Below are 22,458 nucleotides of genomic sequence, written 5' to 3' on the forward strand. Positions count from 1 at the left end.
GGAGGAATTCCTGGTGGAACTTCGGGAGGAATTCCTGGTGGAACTTCGGGAGGAATTCCTGGTGGAACTTCGGGAGGAATTCCTGGTGGAACTTCGGGAGGAATTCCTGGTGGAACTTCGGGAGGAATTCCTGGAGGAACATCCTTAGGAATTCCTGGAGAAACTTTCGGAGGAATTCTTGGAGGAACTTCCGGAGGAATTCCTGGAGGAACTCTCGGAGGAATTTTTGGAGGAACTTCCGGAGGAATTCCCGGAGGAACTTCCGGAGGAATTCATGGAGGAACTTCCGGAGGAATTTCTGGAGGAACTTCCGGAGGAATTCCTGGAGGAACTTCGGGAGGAATTCCTGGTGAAAATTCGGTAGGAATTCCTGGTGAAAATTCGGGAGGAATTCTTGGTGGTAATCCGGGAGAAATTCCTTGAGGAACTTCCGAAGGAATACCTGGAGGAACTTTCGAAAGAATTCCTAGGGGAACTTGCGAAGAAATTTCTGGAGGAACTTCCGAAGAAATTCCTGGAGGAACTTCCGTGAGGTACTTCCGAAGGAATTCCTGAAGGAAATCCCGGAGGAATTCCCGAAGGAAATCCCGGAGGAATTTCTGAAGGAACTAATTCAAATTTTCCTTGATAAATTTCAAAGAGATTGTCAGTTGGGATAAGCGAAATTCCTTCCCAATGAATCGCCTGCTTTGAGCGTGCTTACAGCGGCTCACTAAGAGATAACTTTTGGAAATCAGTATGGCGAAAGGCATCTAATGTTTAATATCTCGAAAATTAGCACCTTAATCGAAAAAATATTGGGTAGGCGAAGTAGCGGACACCTTCCTACTGACTGGAACCGAATAGTTTTTCGTGAAAAGTTCCTACTGTTGAGAAAACTCGCGTTAGATGTCTTTCGCCATGCAAATTTAAGGTGGTTAACTCATGCTGACTATTTTTACATATACGATAGCGCATCGGATTCATTCAGAGTTATAGCCATTTAATTGCGAAAATAGCGCTCTACCGCGCGAGAGCTTCCCTCAGACCTTAAAATCCCAAATGGACTCCCATCGGAATCATAAAAGGATTTCCGTTGGATTCTAAACCATATTCTCGTCGGAATCCCAAAAAGATTCCCCTCCGAATCCTAAGGATTCTCATCTGAATCTCAAAATCCATCGGAATCATTGGAGGATTCCCGTCGGAATCTTCAAGACTTCCCCATAGGATTCCGTAGGATTCTTATCGAAATTTCATAAAGATTCCCATCGGAATCAGTATTCCCGTCGGGATGCGAAAAGAAGACCCTTTGGAATTCCAAAAGGATTCCTGTCTAAATCCCAAAAGAACTCCCGTCGGAATCTCAAAAGTAGTTCCTTCGATATCCCGAAAGAGTTCTCGTCGCTATCCCAAAAGTATTTCCGTCGGAATCTCAAAAGGGTTCCCATTGGCATTCCAAAAGGATTTCCGTCTGGATCCCAGAAAAAATCCGTCGGGATCTCAAAAAGGGTGCTCATCGGAATCCGAATCCTTAAAAAGGTCCCGTCGTCACTTCAAAAGAAGTCCCGTTGAAATCCCAAAAGTATTTCGATTTGAATCTCAAAAGGTATTTTCAGAGGATACCAGTCGGAATCCTAATGGAGCTCCGTCGAAATCTCGAAAAGACACCCGTAAGAATCCCAAAAGTATTCCCGTCGGTATCTCAACAGGAATTCCGTCGGAATAGCAACAGAAGTCTTGTCGGAAGGAGGATTTTCGTCAGGATTCCAAAAAATTCTCGTCGTAATCTCAATAGGATTCCTGTTGAAATCCCAGAAGGATACCCGTCGGAATCCCAAAAGGATTTCCGTCGGGATTTCAAAAGGAGTCCTTTTGAGATTATGACACGATTCTGACGGAAACCCTCTTTCCGATGAGAGTCCCCAATAAGAGTCCCGACGAAATCCCAAAAGTGTTTTTATCGGAATCCCAAAAAGATTCCCGCCCAAATTTCAAAAAGATTTCGGAGTCTCAATACACGTTTCTTTGATATCCGAAAAGGATCGGTATCCTAAAAGGATTCACGTCGGAATCCCGAAAAAAACCTGTCTTAATTCCAAAAAGAGTTCCGTCGGAATTGCACAAGGAGTCCCGTAAAAATCTTAAAAGGATTCTCACCGGAATCCCAAACGGATTCCTGTAGGTTTCCGTTATGACAATAAATAAATTACAATTACAATTTAAAATCTTAAAAGAATTCCCGGAGGAATCCCGAAAAAAAACCTGTCTTAATTCCAAAAAGAGTTCCGTCGGAATTGCACAAGGAGTCCCGTAAAAATCTTAAAAGAATTCCCGTTGAAATCTCAAAAGAAGTTCCAGTGTAAACCCAAAAGGATTCCATTTGGATTCTTGATCATATTCCCGTCGGAATCTCAAAAAGATTTCCGTCAGAATCCCAAGGATCAGGGATCAGATTCCTTCGGAATCCCAGAATGACCTCTGAGCCTGCTTCGAGGCCATTCTGCGGAATCATCAATTTAATTAAAATCAATCAATTTCATTAAAACACTAATCATCGCCTATACTTATTTTCAGCGTTCGACGTCGTCCAAAAACACCGACTTCCGCGTTGCTCGATATGGTCTATATACGCGATGGTCTGGAACTAACCTAGGAATTTCTAGTGAGAAGTTGCTCACCTTTCGCCATATCATTTCGGTGATCGGTAGTTTATGTTAAGGATGACTCGCTTCCCGTGGCTAGTGTTACCATTATAACCTGCGGATGGACCGATCAGGACAACGATTAGGTTTCTATTTTGCGAGTACATAATTCTATCGGTGTGTGGATAATGCTCAATACATAATCTGCTGAATCGCACTACCGCTTCAGCGGTAGAAAAAAAAACGCAATCTGTGAGCATAACATCAATTTTCTTTGTTCAAATTGCATGTCATAGAAAATATAAAATGAAAACAATAAACTATTATTTAGATTCAAATTCAATAAAAATTAAACCTTTGAAAATTAACATTAAGGACGATTTTACATAACATTCATTTACATCGCTTCGATTACATCATCTTATTTATTACATCGGCAGAAATTACATCGCTCATGTTTATTACACAGCAAGCTCACGAGTACGTCGAGCAGTGTAATATTCAACAACCGATGGATTCAACGGGTTGCAGCGATTTCGATGTAATATTCAACAACTTTTTTTGCTGTGTATATATGGTAATGAAATACTAGTTGCGGAAACCCAATTATTTTTGGCAAAATGACCAAAAACCCGAATAGAAATGAACCATTCATCAAATCGGTAATATTATTCAGTTTCTATTCATGGAATGATAATTCTTCAAGTAATAGCGCTTTTATGATTCTATGATACAAATGAAAAATGTCAAACTATTCATTATTATATTTCGATCATACACCAAACGATTATTATTCAAAGAATCATTAAATGCATGATAAAGTGATTGTAACCTCAATGATACAAACATTTTTTTGTTTGCAAAAAGAGTCATTTTGAATGGTATCGATTCAGTGTATCATCCTAAATCCAAAAATTGTAGAGGCTATCGTCAAAATTATTCATGGTACAATTGGTGTATAATTTACTACGATACCATAAATAATCTTATCATAAAATGTATAATCGAAAAATGATTAGTGGGAAAATTGATGTTTGATATTTTTCTATGCGGGAAGTCATCTACCTCCATATCTTCCTTGTTGTTTATTCAAATCGTTTACAATTACACATGATAATAGTTGGCCAGAATACTTGTCAAACTGATGCAGTGCTGCCCGTTTATCTTTTTTTATTACTTCAAAAAATCGAAAACGTACTCTTACCCTACGCGCACTCTTGCCCCACTCTACTCTACTCGGCGGTAAACAGGAGAACGGCATCTGGCGGCGTCGCATTATACTAAAGACACACTGGTGGTACAAGTACCACGGTTATATACCCTAGTACATACTGTACCATGGTTTTCCACGTTGTACCAGCATGGTACAAGGTGACACACTAGTGGTACAACTTGTACCATGGTACGAATACCACCAGTGTGTCATTAGTATTAATCACGAATTGTACCAGGTGTATAAAGGGCTGGATATTATTAAGCTTATACAACACGGCAGACTACGGGGGGCTGGTCACGTTGTTCGTATGCCGGAAGAATCTCAAGCGAAGATAATATTTAGTAGAGAACCCGGAAGAGGCCGCAGGATTCATGGAAGGCCGCGTTGAAGAGAACCTTAGGGCGCTCAATGTTCAGGGCGACTGGAAGCGATTGGCCCAGGATCGAGTCCAGTGGAGAAGGATACTTCATTCGGCGTAGGTTCATCGAAGAGCTGTAGCCCATCAAGTATCAAGTAGTACAATAGGGTATCACAGGACCACACGTCTATAGCCAGATCTGCGAAAGCTCTTCTGTTAAGCACATCCAAAAGTGAATGTCCTTCTATTGGCATCCACGAGGACTTCCGGAACTAGTTCTGCTGAGCAGTATGCGGCAGGGCCTTGCTATCACCGAGATGAATTGTTTATGTTTTGATTTTTTATGTTTTTCTTGTTTAACGATCTCGCCACACTGAAAAAACATGTTCACGAGGCGAGAAAATATGAAAAAAGATATACCCCACCGAATCTTTTTGAATCATTTGGAATCTTTTCTAAATCTTTTGAATGATTCAAAAATTGATTCGAGTGTCTTCCCCCTGCCTTCAGGAATACCGTAGAAAATGCGCTATATTTCACCATTTAACATCGCGTTTAAACTTTAAACGCTTTTACCATTTATTTTCCCTGAAGCATTAAGAATTTTTTTTTTTGTGTCTTTATTAAAGAGACTTTCAGCCCGAGGCTGGCTCGTCTCCGAACATTTTAAGAATATTTGGAAACATAATTTTCTTACCGATATCGCCAATAAAATTTACTAAAAATTCGCGTAAATTTCACCTGATGTTCTGGTGTAATACACCTTCCTATCGGTGAAGTACGTGCACAGAAAGAAAAACCATTAATCAAATTAAAAAAGTCGTTGGTTAAAATAAAAAGTTTCGTTGGTTCTTTTTCGTAGAGAGTTGTGTATGTTCAAAAAAAAAGTACGTGAACTTTTAAAACGCCAACGGTTAAAAACTTTCATGCCGCTCTGAAAATAAAAGTTCATACTTTCAAAATAAAATTGATGCACCGTCAAACAAAAATGGTCACATTGTAGAAAAAATAGTGAAATATTTCAATACATACTGAAAACCTCTAAAAAAACATCCCAAAAAATCCTCTTCCCTTAACCCTTCATTTTTGTTTTTCCTAAAGGGGATAAAATAATTTCAATAAACAGTTTCAGTTTTTCTATGTCATGTTTAATTAAATCAATTAATTAGATCTTAACACAAACGCGATAGTGTCCTCATCCCAAACAGCAGCTGCAAGTTCTACCGACAGGCCTTGATCCGGTCACTCTGCGGGGTGCGCCTCGTACAGACATTTGAGCACAGGGTTTTTTTTCGATCAGAAATGCCAAAACCGATTATCTGTAAGCAGTGGAATTAAAAGAACTCGGATGAGTGCCGTTATCTTGATATGCTTAACTTCGATATGCTCTAATTTCAACCAATAGAAGCAACACTCAGTTTCATCTATAGTATACGTATCATACGCTTCATCATTGAAGTGCCGGAGCCAGATTCTTGTGTTTATTGATGGAAGGAATTAGAGCACACTGGCCATTTTCATGATTACGATTAAAATAATATAAACTTACCTTTCGGTCCCGCGAAATCTTCCAGCAGCTCTGTGGTTTCCTCCTCCTGGAATAACCGCACAAGAGTTAAAATAACCATGCGTAAACGCATGTAGTTTCTTACTGCTGCTGATTTTTCTTTCGTGCTGTCATAGCCTTAGGTAAATACTTAGAGAAAAAGAGAGAAGCGATATTTTCTTTTCCTCACTTCTCATGGTTCACAATGGTTCATCGCTTGATGTTTTAAAAGTTCAAGAGCTCTTAGTTTGATAGACACAATTTTTAATGTCACGTTGGACACAAGAGAAAATCAACTTTCAAATAAAAAATAAATTTTAACTGACACTAATTTTACTTTTAATTTAAAGAAAACGAAGCACTTCTTAACAGAAAAGTGCATTACATTCTATAACACAATATTTGTTTTTTGTGTGTGTATCACGTGATTAGTATACTAGTATACTAATAATAGATATATCTGTTCAGAGTTTTCGGAAGTCTACCTGAATTTTCAGGTGAAATATACGTGCATAATTGGTTGAGTTTGGAGGTATGGTTTGATGAATGGTATTATGAATTCAGTAGAAAACCGAATTATAGCCGCTATCGAAATTGGATTTTTCTCACAATCCATACGTTAAACCTAATTTCGGAAGTAGTGCGCTGTATAGCACATCACCAAATGAAAACAGCGCACCACTTCCGAAGTTAAGGGGGAAACGCAATGGAGTGCGGCAACGGAACGGCAACGGCAGGATGCGGCAGCTGTCACTTTTGAATACACGGCAGTATATGGAACGGCACGCAATGATGCGGAACGGCAAATGCGGAATGTACTAAAACTGCATATTTTTTGAAAATTTTCAAAAAATGCGGCAGCGGTATTGCGGAAAGATTTGTTTACTTTTAGCATGAAGTTATTTTATTCAAATTTGTATTATTTTCAGTAGCAGAGAACTTCAGAGAAAGCATAATCAGGACCAATGATTAAACTGGATTGCTGAAAATGAATAAAATTATTTATGGAAATCGTGAAAACCTCGAAGAAACAATAATGATTATATTATTAATCATAAAATCGTCGTTCTACTTGTCTTTATCCAACAAGTAAATCCAATTTCAATAGAACATCCACTATTCATCCAAATTAAATCCCTGGAATTGTGAGTTTGAGTTCCCAGATCCTTTGTATTTCCGAGAAAAATTCCATGTAAAATTTTCTCTTAATTTACCATGAAAATTAACTTGAGCCAGGACTTGAGCTCTGTTGGATAATTATTCTGAATCTACAAGGGATTTCCACTGATTTTTAATGAAAAATTCCTATGAAATTCCAAAAAATACCAAGAGATTTCCTCTCAAATATCAAGAGAAAACTTCCTGAAACTCCGAAGGAAATTACTCTGAATGGAAATGAAAATCGAAAATTAAACAAATTAATTTGAAAAAAAAAGTTTCCAATAAATTAGGTAGTTCCGCTAGGAATTTCCACTTCCTTCGAGAGCTCCTCCAGGAATTCCTTCGGAAATTCCTCCAGAAATTCCTTCGAAAGCTCATCCAGGAATTCTTTCGGAAGTTCCTCCAGGAATACCTTCGCAAGTTCCTCTAGGAATTCTTTCGGAAGTTCCTACAAAAATTCTTTCGGAAGTTCCTCCAGAAATTCCTTCTGAAGTTCCTCCAGAAATGTCTTCGGAAGTTCTTCCAGGAATTCCTCCCCAAGCTCCTCCAGGAAATCCTCCCGAAGTTCCTTCAGGAATTCCTCCGGAAGTTCCTCCAGGAATTCCTCCGGAAGTTCCTCCAGGAATTCCTCCGGAAGTTCCTCCAGGAATTCCTCTGGAAGTTCCTCCAGGAATTCCTCCGGAAGTTCCTCCAGGAATTCCTCCAGAAGTTCCTCCAGGAATTCCTCCGGAAGTTCCTCCAGGAATTCCTCCGGAAGTTCCTCCAGGAATTCCTCCGGAAGTTCCTCCAGGAATTCCTCCGGAAGTTCCTCCAGGAATTCCTCCGGAAGTTCCTCCAGGAATTCCTCCGGAAGTTCCTCCAGGAATTCCTCCGGAAGTTCCTCCAGGAATTCCTCCGGAAGTTCCTTCAGGAATTCCTCCGGAAGTTCCTCCAGGAATTCCTCCGGAAGTTCCTCCAGGAATTCCTCCGGAAGTTCCTCCAGGAATTCCTCCGGAAGTTCCTCCAGGAATTCCTCCGGAAGTTCCTCCAGGAATTCCTCCGAAAGTTCCTCCAGGAATTCCTCCGGAAGTTCCTCCAGGAATTCCTCCGGAAGTTCCTCCAGGTATTCCTCCGGAAGTTCCTCCAGGTATTCCTCCGGAAGTTCCTCCAGGTATTCCTCCGGAAGTTCCTCCAGGAATTCCTCCGGAAGTTCCTCCAGGAATTCCTCCGGAAGTTCCTCCAGGAATTCCTCCGGAAGTTCCTCCGGAAGTTCCTCCAGGAATTCCTCCGGAAGTTCCTCCAGGAATTCCTCAGGAAGTTCCTCCAGGAATTCCTCCGGAAGTTCCTCCAGGAATTCCTCCGGAAGTTCCTCCAGGAATTCCTCCGGAAGTTCCTCCAGGAATTCCTCCGGAAGTTCCTCCAGGAATTCCTCCGGAAGTTCCTCCAGGAATTCCTCCGAAAGTTCCTCCAGGAATTCCTCCGGAAGTTCCTCCAGGAATTCCTCCAGAAGTTCCTCCAGGAATTCCTCCAGAAGTTCCTCCAGGAATTCCTCTGGAAGTTCCTCCAGGAATTCCTCCGGAAGTTCCTCCAGGAATTCCTCCGGAAGTTCCTCCAGGAATTCCTCCGGAAGTTCCTCCAGGAATTCCTCCGGAAGTTCCTCCAGGAATTCCTCCGGAAGTTCCTCCAGGAATTCCTCCGGAAGTTCCTCCAGGAATTCCTCCGGAAGTTCCTCCAGGAATTCCTCCGGAAATTCTTCCGGAAGTTCCTCCAGGAATTCCTCCAGGAATTCCTCCGGAAGTTCCTCCAGGCAAGGATGTTATCGATCATTTAGTAATTCACGTTCGATCATTTAGTAGTTTGTCAATAACTCATTCCAAAAGCTGAATTTCGAAATGTGTTGTAAGGTGTACTTCTAGTGCGAAGGTTTGTCTACAACTCGGCCTAATGGTTCGGTGTTAGTTGAATTTTAACACCGAACCATTAGGCCGAGTTGTAGACAAACCTTCGCACTAGAAGTACACCTTACAACACATTTCGAAATTCAGCTTTTGGAATGAGTTATTGACAAACTACTAAATGATCGAACGCGAATTACTAAATGATCGATACCATCCTTGCCTCCAGGAATTCCTCCGGAAGTTCCTCCAGGAATTCCTCCGGAAGTTCCTCCAGGAATTCCTCCGGAAGTTCCTCCAGGAATTCCAAGGAGAACTTCCGTTCCAAATATATATAGGAGTAGCTTCCGGGAGAATATCGGGAGGTCCTTCCAGGTTAAATCTTGGAGAAATTTTCGGAGGAACTCCTGGAGAACTTTCGTGGGATTCCTGGAGGAACTTCCGGGGGAATTTCTGGAGGAACTTCCGGAAAAATTCCTGGAGGAACTTCCGGAGGAAATACGGGAGAACTTCAGGAGGATCCAGAAGGAACTTTTGGGGGAATTCCTGGAGGAACTTCCAAAGGAATTCCTGGAGGAACTTCTTAAGGAATTCCTGAACTTCCGAAGGAACCTAGAGGAACTTCCGGAGGAATTTCTGGAAGAACTTCTGTAGGAATTTCCGGAGGAACATGCATGTAAGTCTAAGCTAAGAAAACTTCAAGTGCTACAAAATCGCTGCCTCAAAATAATTTTTAACTTACCGTTGTTATATCCTACGCTCAATCTCTACTCTACCACAATGCATAGTGCGTTACCCATACGGTGCTTATGCGAAATACAGTCATCTCTACTCGTATATGATATAAATCAAAATATTACAATCTAGAGCTCGAACGAATCTTGGTCAAACAAAATTATCTTATTTCGGTCCGCTCAAATATAACTCGCTTCCAACATACTTGAAACAGATCGATAACCGCACCACATTTAAAATCCACTTAAAAGAATATTACAAAGGTAAAATTAAGGATTTTTTAATCTGACACATATCATATTTATCTTTTTTGGTTTATTAGTTTTTTTTTTCTCTTTGTAGCTATAATATATACACATATCTTTTGTCCTTTTAAATCACTTTTGAATCCTTAAAAGGAAAGTTAATTTCCACTGGATTCCAATGTTTTAATGTTTAGTTTCTTTTTTAGTATCGTCACACCTCCCACCATAAGTTTTGTTTTTTTTTTATTATTATAAATATCAACATGTTTGCTAATGGCAATTAGATGCGACCATTACCAGGGAGCTCAGAGAAATCTCGAGCTCTTTGGTGTGGGGGCAAGTGTGGGGGTGAGTAGCGGGCCGCAAAAAAAAAAAAAAACTCTTGGAGGAATTACTGGAGGAATTACTGGAGGAACTTCCGAAGGAATCATGAGCAACTTGCGGAGATATTTGTGGAGCAGCATTCGGAGGAATTCCTGGTGGAACTCTATTAGGAATTTCTTAAAGAACTTTTGGAGGAACTTCCTGAAGAACTCTTAGAGGAACATCCAGAGGAACTCTTGGAGTAACTTTCGTAGGAACTCTTGGGGAAACTTACGAAGGAACTTTCGAAGGAATTTTCGCAGGAACTTCTGAAGGAATTCCTGAAGGAGCTTCTTAAGGAACTTCCGAACAAATTACTGGAGGAACTTCCGAAGAAATTACTGGAGGAACTTAATGAAGGAATGTCCGATGGAATTACTGGAGGAACTTCCGAAGGAATCTTGAGGAGTTTGCGGAGGAATTCCTGGACAAACTCGTGGAGAAGCATTCGAAGGAATTGTTAGAGGAACTTCCGGAGGATCTTTTGGAGGAAGTTTCGAAGGAACTTTTGGAAGAATTTACGGAGGAACTTTCGAAGGAATTTTGCAGGAACTTGCGGAGAAATTCCTGGAGGAATTTCCGGAGGAACTCCTGGAGGAACTTCCGGAAGAACTTCTGTAGGAATTTCCAGAGGAACTCTTGGAGGAATTTCCGAAGGATTTCCTAAAGGAATTTTCGAAGGAAGTTTTGGAAAAACTTTCGACAGAATATTGAGGAACATCCGGTGGAATTCCTGGAGGAATTCGTGGAGGAGCTTTCGGAGGAATTCCTGGTGGAACTCCTTGAGGAATTTCTCGAGGAACTCTTGGAGGAACTACTGGAGGAATTTGTGGAGGAACTTCCGAAGGAATTTTTGCAGGAGCTTCTGAAGGAATTTCTGAAGAAACTTAAGGAATTCCTGGAGGAGCTTCTGGGGAAATTCATGGAGGAACTTCCAGAGGAATTTCTGGAGGAACTTTCGCAGGATTTTCTGGAACAATTTCTGGAGCCACTTCCGAAGAAACTTCCTAAAGAAGCGCTGGAGGAACTCCGAAGGAATTTGTGAAGGCAGTTTCGAAGGAATTGTGGAGAAACTTCCAAATTAATTCCTGGAGGAATTTTCTGTAGAATATGAAGGACCTTCCGGAGTACTTTAATTAGTGTTTTTTATCGCAATTAAGTACAACAAAACGGAACTTCCTTAGAACTTTTTGGAGGATTTTCCGGGGGAATTCCAAGACAAACTTCCTGGGCAATTCTTGAAAGAACTTCCGAAGAAATTTTTGGAGCATCTTCATGTAGGAACTTCCAAAGGAATTCCTGGAGGTTTCTCCAGAGAAATATCCGGAGCGATTTCAGCAAAAACTTCCGAAATAATTTCTTGATGAACTTCCGGTGCAATTCCTGAAGGAACTTTTGAAGGGATTTGTGGTGGATCTTCTGGAGAAATTGGTGATGGAGCTTCCTTATTGGAATTATGTACAATACTTCTGAGCCTCTGCAGTTCCTGCAGGAACTTCCGGCGGTTCAAGACATCAAAAAATAGTATTCCTACTGTTCTGATCGAGGTTCTGATATATTTAAAGCAGTCACTGAATCAATTAGAATTAATTTAAAAGTTTATTTAAATAATTGAAATTAAATCGTCTCTATAAATAATTAAAATCATCTTTGAAAAAATCAGAATTCCTTTAAAAATTGAAACGTCATATAAAATCTGTCCGGCAAATCCGCATGCATTGCGTTTTGCAACTGCGGCAATGATGCGGAATTTTTTTAGTACATACCGTCGACAAACCGCTTGCCGTTGCCGTTCCGTTGCCGCACTCCATTGCGTTTCCCCCTTTAGGTTTAACGTATAGATTGTGAGAAAAATCCAACTTTGTTAGCGGCTATAATTCGGTTTTGCACCGAATTGATAATACTTTGTTGTAGGTAGTTGAATAATACAAGATATAGTAATTGTATAGTCCACGACTATGCGGGAACATAATAGCCTGTTCAGATTACGCCATTAATAACATAATAATTGGCGTTTCAGGGTAAATACGCTTTATGGTGTCATTATTTACGTAATATTCCATACATTTTGCATTGCGCTGTCAAAAAATACCCGCTAAAAAGAGTCATAGAGAATTTATTACGAACAGTTATTACGAGAGAGCTTTCGTTCTAACTGGGATGCAGGGAGAAATTCAACAAAACAAAACTGACAAGCGTCACGTCACGCTCTCTTTGCCAGAGAGAAAATTCTCTCTGTTTTCATTTCGTTTCGTAGTTGACAGTCATGCTCTTTCTGTCGCAGCAGGGTCGAATGCATGTTAGATGGAAATTTTCTGAGCGCTGAAGAATAACTCGGATAGTGATGGTTTTGTGGAAAGCATTTTATATGATGAAAAATAATGATGATATTTATTTATTCTCCACTTATTCAACATGAATTGTTTAAAAAACAGATGGTCTCTAGAATTAACATGAAGTATTTAACTTAAACCTAGATTTAATAGAACAAATCGAATAAATTTTCAAAGTTCAAGGGCCAATGCGGAAGACAATTTGAAACGTAGGAATGGTTGTAAAACGAATATATTTGATGAATAATCATGATTTCATAAATTGTTTCAATTCTGCTCCTTCAACTTAATATACTTTGGATTTCAACATTTTTCACGTGGGACAACTGTACAATTTGAATGGGATGTATATATAATGTAGGATAACCTTAAATAAAACATGGATTGGTAATGCATTAATTCATCCAAAATCCAGTTTAAATTATATCACATTCACACGATTCGATTTTGTTAGAAGCTGTATCATTGATTGTCGAGTAGAACGCAATGGTTCAGTTTCCATTTTTGAAAAAAAAAATTGCTGAGTTGCCCTTCATACATGGAGATACTGGTGGAAATACATTTTAGTTCGATAATATTTCTTGAAAATTGGTCCAATCGTCCTTTTTTATTTATTTGTGAGAATTCCCAAAAGTATCTAAATTTTCTATCAAATCTCCGTTCGATCATAGTACAGAATCAAAATACTTTTTAAACTTAAAAATAAATTGAGGAATAGTCTGATTCCCCGAAGAACGGCGCACCCAGCTAATGAATGTCCTTAATGAGAGCTTCAAATATTCTTCGAAAATCCCTTTTCATATTTTTTTAAATATTTTTTTTTGTAGAAACTTTGTTCAGAAAAAAAAGTTCGATTGTCGCCACACAAATGCTTGATTTCGCAAATTAAATTTTAAAACTCTCCTTGAATTCAACCCTGTATTAGCGTGCAAATGAGGAAACATGGAAACGTCAAGATATATTATCTTGCTGCAGTCTGAACACCTCGTAATAATTGGATACCCTCTCACTTAACAAAGTCATAAATAGCCCAATCTGAATAGGCTATAACGCTGATTTTTGCAACCCATCGTTTTCCAGTATCGATTTATTTTGACATTTTGGTTTTTCCACTTTCCAGCGAAAAAATAGTGAATGACAGGAGTCAGAAGATTCAGTAGGAGGAAAAAATTCGCGTAAGGACGATCAGTTTCGGGTAAAATCTGTGAAAATTATCCAACCCGATGTGTTAATTACCAAAAATTGAGTGCAGCTGCTCCAATACAAAGGGGAATTAAAGTATAATTGTGGAAAAAAGTTAGTTTCCCCTAGTTTTGTGCATCGCGATGTAAAGTATCGGAAAAATTGCTACCGAATGAGCCAGGATAAGAAGGCAAAATTGCACTCTACGCTGGAAAAATAATCGATAATTTTACTCTGCGTGACCTATTAGCACATCCTGCTGAGAGGCCAAAGAATAATCCTAGTGAAAACTTAAATAATCTTATTTGCCACACAAAAACAAGATCGAAAGTTTCGTCGGTTGGTCGATCAGATCGACGCGGAAGAGAAGAAAGTGAAAAGGGAAAACACCCACTTTGCAGCGCTGATCGAGCGAAGAGTGAAATCATACTTTTGATAACAAGCGAAGACAGTCTTATCGAATTTTTAGCTGGTGCAGAGCTACGGCAGGAGCGGAAATCCACCGGACATGAATGCTGCGGAGCCGTTCGTGATCACATCCCGCGAGAGGGCCAAGTATGGCGAGCAGTTCAAGTCGCTGCAACCGGTTAACGGAATTGTGACCGGGGCGCAAGCCAAGGGCTTCTTTCTCCAGAGTCAGTTGCCACCATTGATACTGGGGCAGATATGGTAAGAGCATAAAGCCTTTTTTTGTCTTTTGTAAGTTTAGGTAGACATTATACCGCCTAACTAAACTTCTAAAAGAAAACTACACTCAATATTGTAGCTGGTAGGCATTTGATTCGAACCATTGATAAGAAACAGTTGTGCATGAGGCATCCCATCAATCATAGTTTTCCATTTCTCACGATTCGCATATTTGTGTTGTAATGTGGGTAATTTTGTTATATAGGGTCACAGGAAGTAATGTTAGCATAGGATGTAACGTTGACTCATCACGAAAATCAATCAATAATTATAATTATTATAAGCGAAATGTAAATAAATATACTTGATACACTTTTTTATAGAAGCAGTGATGAATATCTGCCTATAAAGCAATGTATTATCACTGAATAATTCATATATTCATTATTACTATGTTCGTACTAGGGCCTTGCAACATGTTGTTCGACTATCTTGATGAGCTTTCTTTTGTCGATAATTTCAATAACATGTTATTCAGGCCGTAGTGCGAACATAGTATAATACATACATATTGATACATCGTTTTATAGGAAGATATTTATGACTACTTTTTTTCAAAATAAGTATATCCAGTATATTTTAGTTGCGTTACGCTAGATCAATGCACTTCATCAATCAATAAATGCAATCCGCAGCCAAACTATGGTTTGCGATTTTCATCTGTAACAGCACGTAAGTCTAGGCGAAACTCTGAGCGGTCAAAAATAAAATGTGGCTTTTAAGGAAATTTTTAACATAGTTTTAGCTGGATTCAATTGCGTTATATTTTTTAAAATAATTATTCGACTTTGTCACGCAAACTAAATTGGGAAGCATTATTTTTTTTTCTCTAAGGAGAAGAAAGGGGGTTGTCCACAAACTAAGTAAGCAATTTAAGGCCAACATGGCCCCTCCCCCTATCTTCATTGAAGACTTTTGTATAATACATATATAAATAAATAGTTTTTGTCTTTCTTTTGTGGAAAAAAAGTAACAAAACGCTTCCCCACATACATAAATCACCACAAGGAAAAGGCATTCAAAAATAACACTCACTGCTTATGGAACAATTCAATGTTTTATGACATTTACGTGTATGGGTTATTTGAAAAATTCTATATAATCTTGACCGGGGACGACAGTTCGGTGTTTTAAAAAAGCACTAACACTAAGTTTAACAGAAACTATGTTTATTCACTAATTAAAACGCGAACAGAAGTAATCACGGTCGTCGATAAAGAAAACTGAACAAGCATGCCGGGGTTGATGGCAGTATTTATTATATTGATATGCTGATGCGGCACATTGATGCACCTCGTCGATGATTGGCTGATGGGTCGATCGTCCGATATGCAGAAATGATGACTGCTGTCCTTTATTGCTGATCTGGCTCTAACAGGAGGTCAGTCATAGCGTACTTCACCGAGGAGGAGAAAGACTGGCGTCCACGGCGCTGTCCGTGGTTTCCTCAGAATTTGTTGATTTCTTGGGGTTGATTTTCCTCGATGTCCTTTTATGGATGGTTCTTAAATGAAGGAAGATTAGGTATAACGTGAAGGTTAATAGGATAAACGTCATGGAGGTTCCTCCTAGTAGGCTCCATCTCCAGATGTGGTCGGTTTGGTGCTGAAGAAGTACTTGATCCAATTTGTTCCTATTCAGAAGTGTAACTTTTTCTATCTTTGCAACGTCATGTTGTTTAAATGTTTCGCTGGTAATCCTTATATTGTGAAGCGCTCCTTGGATGGTTTCGCTTTCGCTAATTTGTTCCTTTGATGTAAAGTTGTGACCTTTAAACGAAATAGTGCAGTTGGAAAACGATATTACAAAGTTTCCTGTTAGGTGTCTGTTGATTGGTCCACAGTCAGATTGTAGTTCATCACTTTTCGCATTTGTAATGAGTAGTTTGTTGGGGTTTATTAGCTTAAATGTGTTCTTTTCATTGATTTCCATGATGCATTGTGATTCTGTTCCCATAATCAATGGGTAAATGCATGAATCTTCAAACTCTTTGATGTAGCTGTGCAGCTGAACGTAGTCTTCGGGTTTAGATGTTGTAAAGAGTTGTTTCAATTGCTTGATTAAAAATTGAGGGTAGGTTTTGATAACAGTGTTGTTTTGGCTCAATGGGAAGATTCGAATAATTGTGGATTCCTCTTTCTCTAACTCTGGAACATGTAGAATGTAGAGTAAGGTGTTTTCGCTAGTCGCCATTTTGGTGTAACAAAGTTTAATGCTTCTTCTGGTATGTCTAACTGGACTCCTTGATTGGTTAAGATGTTTTTGATAAGAAAATTTCCTTGCTGGATAACATCTTGCTATTTGCGACGTGCATCTTAGAAAAAGTATAGCTTCTTGAATACTTATCAGGATTTTGTTGAGTGTGTCTATTTTCAGGATGGTGGTGACAATGTCGAGCTCATCGAGGATTATTTTGTTAATTGGTTGTTTTTCAATAATTTGGTTGATAGTGGTCGTTAATTCTGAGATTCTTTTGCCGATTTGTTGGTTAACTTTGACTTGATGGTTATTCTCGTTGGTTAGTTGGTGAAGACTTTTGTCGATGATTCTAAGATCTTGGGCGTCAGGACTGCCCGCTATCCATTTCCAGGTGGTGCCTATGATGTCCCACCGTTTAGTTCGTTTGTGCGATGACGGTTTAATTTGTAAGAAGTTGGAATATAAATCTCGTATTTTGTATTTGCTAATTTCGATAAGAGCATTGTTATTCATTCGGTTATGGTATACTAAATTAGTAAGCTGGTTAATAGTGAACTCTATCTCTGTTAGATTAATCGGATTTAGTATGCGAATATTTCCAGTTTGAATACGACAAGGTTCCTTTTCTGCATCAGTAGTAGATCTTTATGAAGGTTCCTAATGGTTAGTTCATGGCATGAGATTTCCAAAAGTAGAAAGATGGTTCCAAAATAACGGAAAAGCATCTGTAATCAGAATTTAAAAAGGTATAGTTCATTACAATTTTTTCAATCTTTTGATTTTGTTTTTGTGACGCTTAATGTTTCGATTGTTCTTGAATGTCTTCTCTCTTACTTCATTCGCGTTCGTTTTAGTTGCCCTGGCTTGTGTTTTTGTGCGTATATTAGGGATGACAAAAACTTCTTTCCCTTCTTCTATAACGGGGGGATCTTCTTTCTTTGAATTTTGTGTAAGAGTTTGTTTTTGCGCTTTTTCCATATTAAGCCTAGCTTTGAGAAAAAGTTCTTGAGCATCTCTAACTATTACTTCCGGATCTACAATATTATTTTGGTTGAATATAATTTCATTCGGTGTATACTGTGTGGAAGAGTGTACAGAGTCGTTGTATAATGCAACTGATAATTGAATGATTGATTTTGTGCCCATTGTTCTAAATTTGTGTTTATTTGTATTAAATATTTCTATAATTGTAGAATGTGTGCGTTCAATTTGACCATTAGATTCAGAGGAAGCGGCATATCGGATTTGTGTTCCTAATTGAGCGAGAAAGTCTCTTAATTGGATTGACTGGAATGTGGTTTCATGATCAGTAACAATTTCCTTAGGGATTCCTTGAGTAGTGAAGTACTTTGCTAGCGCTTTTTGCACGTGTACTAAATTTTAGATTTCAGAAAAATCATTTGAAGGTGTTTGGAAAATGAGTCGATAAGTGATAGAAAACTGCATTTGTCAATTATGAATATATCCATATGAACTCTTTCCTTCGGTTTGTCAGTAATTGGCCTAGGCGATATTTTAATATTAAACGGTTTTCTTTCATATTTATGGGTGTTACAAATTTCGCAAGAATTTACATATTTTCTGATTTTCGCGTAAATATTTGGGAAAAAGTATGCTCTTCTGATTTTGCTTCCGTTTCTGCGATGCCGCGGTGCGCTCTATTGTGTTCGTTTATTATAATCTGATTCTGTCTATTCTCATTTTGAACGTCCTCAACCATGACTGTTGTAAACACAAAGTGACCATTTTGACTGAAATTTTCTTTGAATGATTCTTGAATTATTTGTATAAGGTTTTCCGGCGCCATAAGGGCTGTCTGTTTACCGTTATGGAAAGTTTTCAGGAAGTGTGTAACTTCTGCTTTTGTAAAATTCTTTTGGGAAATTATGGTTCTGTGGAAATTTTGGAAGAGAGATTCTTGAATAATAGTGTCGAGACGAGAGGTTTTGAATATTAGTTGATTTCGGTAATAGTTCAAGGGTCTATCGGAAAAGTGGATAAAATAATCAGCCGAGTCTTCAGCGGAGTGAATTGTTTGGGAGTCAAATGATTGGGGTGGATTGCTAGCAGTGGATTCTGCTTCATCTTCCTCATCTTCGGAACCTGAAAAATAGGGATTCATATTATTATCCGCTTCGTTTATGTTTGTTTCAATCGGCATCCTGCTTAGTGCGTCCGCCACGACATTTGATTTGCCTTCTCTGTATTTGACGTCATAATCATAGTTTTCGAGGTCTAGACGTCAGTGAAGAATCTTGTCATTCTTATTCGAAGTTTATTAAATGTTGACGGTTTATGATCTGTAACGAGTGTAAATGTTTGCCCATACAGGTGTGGTTTGAATTTGTTGACTACCCACACTATTGCTAAAGCTTCTTTTTCGTTAGTTACATATCGAGATTCCGTTTCAGACAAAGTACGAGAGGCAAATGCAATTGGCCTTTCGATACCTTCTTGCATTTGTGACAAAACGGCCCCTAAGGCATAGCCAGATGCATCCGTTGTTAAAATAAAAGGTAACTCAAATTGTGGGTATGCTAGTATTTGGTCTGTAGAAATGATCTTCTTAAGAGTGTTGAATGCATTTATGTATGTAATATCTTTGACATCTACTGTTGAATCTTTTTTTAGATACTTAGATATTGGTCGAGTAATTTTAGAAAAATCTTGGATGAAGCGTCTGTAATATCCAACCAACCCTAGAAATTGTTTTATTTCTTTTTGATTTTTCGGCATCGGCCATTGGATAATCTTTTCAATCTTATCGGGGTTAGGTTTTACCCCTTCGCTAGTGACAATGTGACCCAAAAATTCAGTTTCTCTTTTTAAGAACTCGCACTTGTCGAGTTGTATTTTCAAATTAAATTCGGATAAGCGTTTCAAAACTAGATTGAGGTTTTCTAAGTGATTTTCCAAATTGTATCCGACAATGATTATATCATCTAAATACACGTAACATTTTCTCCCCACATAGTCTCCCAGAATATCGTTCATTGTTCTTTGAAATGTCGCAGGGGCATTTTTTAAACCGAAGGGCATTCTGGTGAATTCAAAATGTCCTTTGTCTGTTGAAAAGGCTGTTTTTTCAACATGCTTCGGGTCCATAGCTATCTGGTGAAATCCAGATTTCAGATCTATGGTCGTAAAATAGACTGATTTTCCTAGGGAGTCAAGGATTTCCTCGATTTGGGGCATAGGATACCGGTCGTCCACAGTTTGTTCGTTAAGCTTCCTATAATCGATTACTACTCGGACCTTCCTTTTGCCTGATGCGTCTAATTTTTTTGGAACTACCCATATCGGTGAGGAATATGGGCTTTTCGATGGTCTAATGATACCATTGCCAAGCATCTCTTGGATTTGTTCCTCTATGTCTTTTTTGAAGTGGTGGGGGTAACGATAATTTTTAGTATAAATGGGCGAGTCGTTCGTTGTTAAAATTTTATGCTTTGTTGCTGAAGTACAGGTTAATTTTTCCCCGTTTTTCTGAATTACTTCTTGATTTTTACAAAGCAGACGGATCAATTCAGATTTTTCCAATTTTGATAAGTGATTCGTTCTGATTAAAGACTCTAAATCGTACTCGGGTGTTTTCTGTGGATTTTTCATAGGGTATGGAGAAATTGTTTCAAAGTTGTTCACCGTTAGGGAGATTGTTGGCAAATTTGAGAACTCTTTTAAGTTAGAAAGAATATTGATAGTGGATTTGTTATTTGTGGCGCTGTACAATCCAGGTTGAATATAGGTGTGTTTTCCTAATTTTTGGAGAGAGGGGACAAGCCAATCACCATTATTTGATGTTTTGATTGTAACAGTATGACTCTGAAAGTTTTTCAATGGGTAAAATTTTGAAAATGAAAACTGTTTGTTGTTAAGCGTGATTGTTCCATTAACGTAATCTATTTGTGTTTTTAGTTTTCCTAAAGACTCCGAACCTAATATGCAATCAAAATAATTATGAAAGTTGAGCACATAAAACGTAAGAGGTTTACACAATCCATTAAAAAAGTCGATTTTACCTTTTCGGAAACCTGTTGAGTACCTTGAACGTTTTTTATGGGTGTATCTGAAATTTTGAGGGTTTCATCTAAGATTCCGGGAGAGATAATATTCTTGTTCGCGCCAGTGTCGATCAACATTTTGATTCGTTGTTTCGTTTTCGGGTGCCATAATTTCAAGTATGGTAGGAAATTCAGGTTGTTATGTTGTGTCTTGCAATTATTTGAAAATTTAGATCGAGTTCTTCAGATGATTCTTCTTGTTCTTGTTCGTCAGCCGACTCTTCTTCAATTGGTTCTGTTTCATGATTGTTAATCATACGCCTATTTAATGTTAATTTTGACTTAACTGAATTTGTTTCCTTTGTTCCTCCTGTTGGTTTGGTTTTTGGAAGGTGTAGGATGTTTCCTTATTTTTGTTGTTCTGATTTTGGTTTGTGTTTCCGTGAGTTGAAAATTTTTGTTCAAAATTTCTGTTTCTAATTTTCTTTTCATTTCTGTCCTTATTTAGGTTTTCTGCTGATATTTCCTTAGATCTGAATTTACAGAGAAACGCATATGCGTCCTCCATGTCTTTTGGTCTCGCCGCTTGTGCGTAACCAAAGTACGGTTCTGATAGTCCTGAAATGAACGCTGCTAATCCATCTTCTTCTATAAAGTCATTTATGGTATCCCAATGTTCCCTATATTTTTGTTTTTGTTTTGCCAAAGTTTTAATGTTTTGAACAATTTCTTTTAATCTTTGATAATTTCGAAAAATTGTCATACCTTCTGTCATCTTACCGTGCCATAATTGGCTTTTATAAGTAGACAGTTCTTGGCGGTCGCCAAGGGCGTTGGTGAGGATTTCCTTGATATCCTCAAAACTGTCAGGGTTTCCTGCCAAGCAGAGGATATCCTTAGCCTTTCCGATAATTTTGTTTGACACCGCTGTCACATACATCTTGAATTGAATGGTAGAAACATGTGGCTGAAGGGCGTTTAAGATTTCCTCAGCGGTAGATAACCAAGAACTTAATTGTTTTCTATTTCCATCGAACGTTGGGATCATTTTGATTGGATCCGGATTTTAAAAATGTGATCAACGTTAAAGTGTTGTTGCTGTTGAATCGTTGGGAGAGTTTGGCTACCTGAATTACTAGCAGTTTGAGAATTTAGCTGAGTTTGCATCTGAGTGAAGAATGTATCGTGTTCGTTTTGTTTAGTGGCTAGACTTTCCATCATTTTCATGAGTGTTTCTAATTTACAACTAAATTCCTCCATATTCGTGCTTTCTCCCAAAGAGAGGTCTTCCAGTAAAGGCGGATTTTCTACGGGAATGTGTGCTAGATCTCCTGATTCTATGGAGTCTAGACTATCTTCTGAGTCAGAAGAAATACACTCGTTTGACTTTGTCAAAAGATAACGAGCTCTTTTCAGACTATTTTTCACTTTTTGCCCTTTTGGCATTACATGCGTTTCCGTTGGGAAGAGCAACTAATTTAGAATTTGGTTAGGTAAGCAGACACGTTCTCTTAGAACTCGTGATGCTTCTGGAATGTGCTTCTCTTAGAACTGTACTTTCCAGTTGAAGTGGAATTTCTCTTGGAACGATTCCTACTCCGAATGGTTAGCAATTTATACTTTGCAGTTTGTATGCGCCTTCTCTTAGAACGGGCACAATACGTATCGTAAAAGTAAACTTGCCCACCGAGCGGCAATGCTTTAACTCGTATTTCGATTTAAGAATAGAGGAGAAAAAAGACACTTACCTTGCAATCGTGTGCGGGGTTCTCGGGTGCTTATTCTTTTAGTCGTCGTATAAAGTGTACGGCGGAGGCTCAACTCTGGGTATCCTCTCAGGTTACGTCAGATGCTTACACTTGTCGGTGAATCGCGGCCTCACTCTGGTTGGATTTATCAATCCTAACCTTTGCACTGTTATTCACACTTAGTCC

The 22,458-nt window shown here is 38.7% G+C and overlaps 1 protein-coding gene across 4 annotated transcripts in view; it reads left to right on the forward strand.

Annotated features, from left to right (window-relative positions):
• The first annotated feature begins 13,598 nt into the window (after positions 1-13,598).
• Positions 13,599-22,458, forward strand: part of LOC134212118 (intersectin-1) — a 66,213-nt gene continuing 57,353 nt past the window's right edge. For all 4 annotated transcript variants that reach the window (XM_062689669.1, XM_062689668.1, XM_062689670.1 and 1 more), the window contains exon 1: positions 13,599-14,306. In XM_062689669.1, the coding sequence (XP_062545653.1) occupies positions 14,146-14,306 (161 nt within the window). In that variant the 5' untranslated portion in view covers positions 13,599-14,145. The remainder of the gene's footprint in view (positions 14,307-22,458) is intronic.

Source organism: Armigeres subalbatus, chromosome 2 (genome assembly GCF_024139115.2).
Source record: "Armigeres subalbatus isolate Guangzhou_Male chromosome 2, GZ_Asu_2, whole genome shotgun sequence".
Lineage (NCBI taxonomy): Eukaryota > Metazoa > Arthropoda > Insecta > Diptera > Culicidae > Armigeres > Armigeres subalbatus.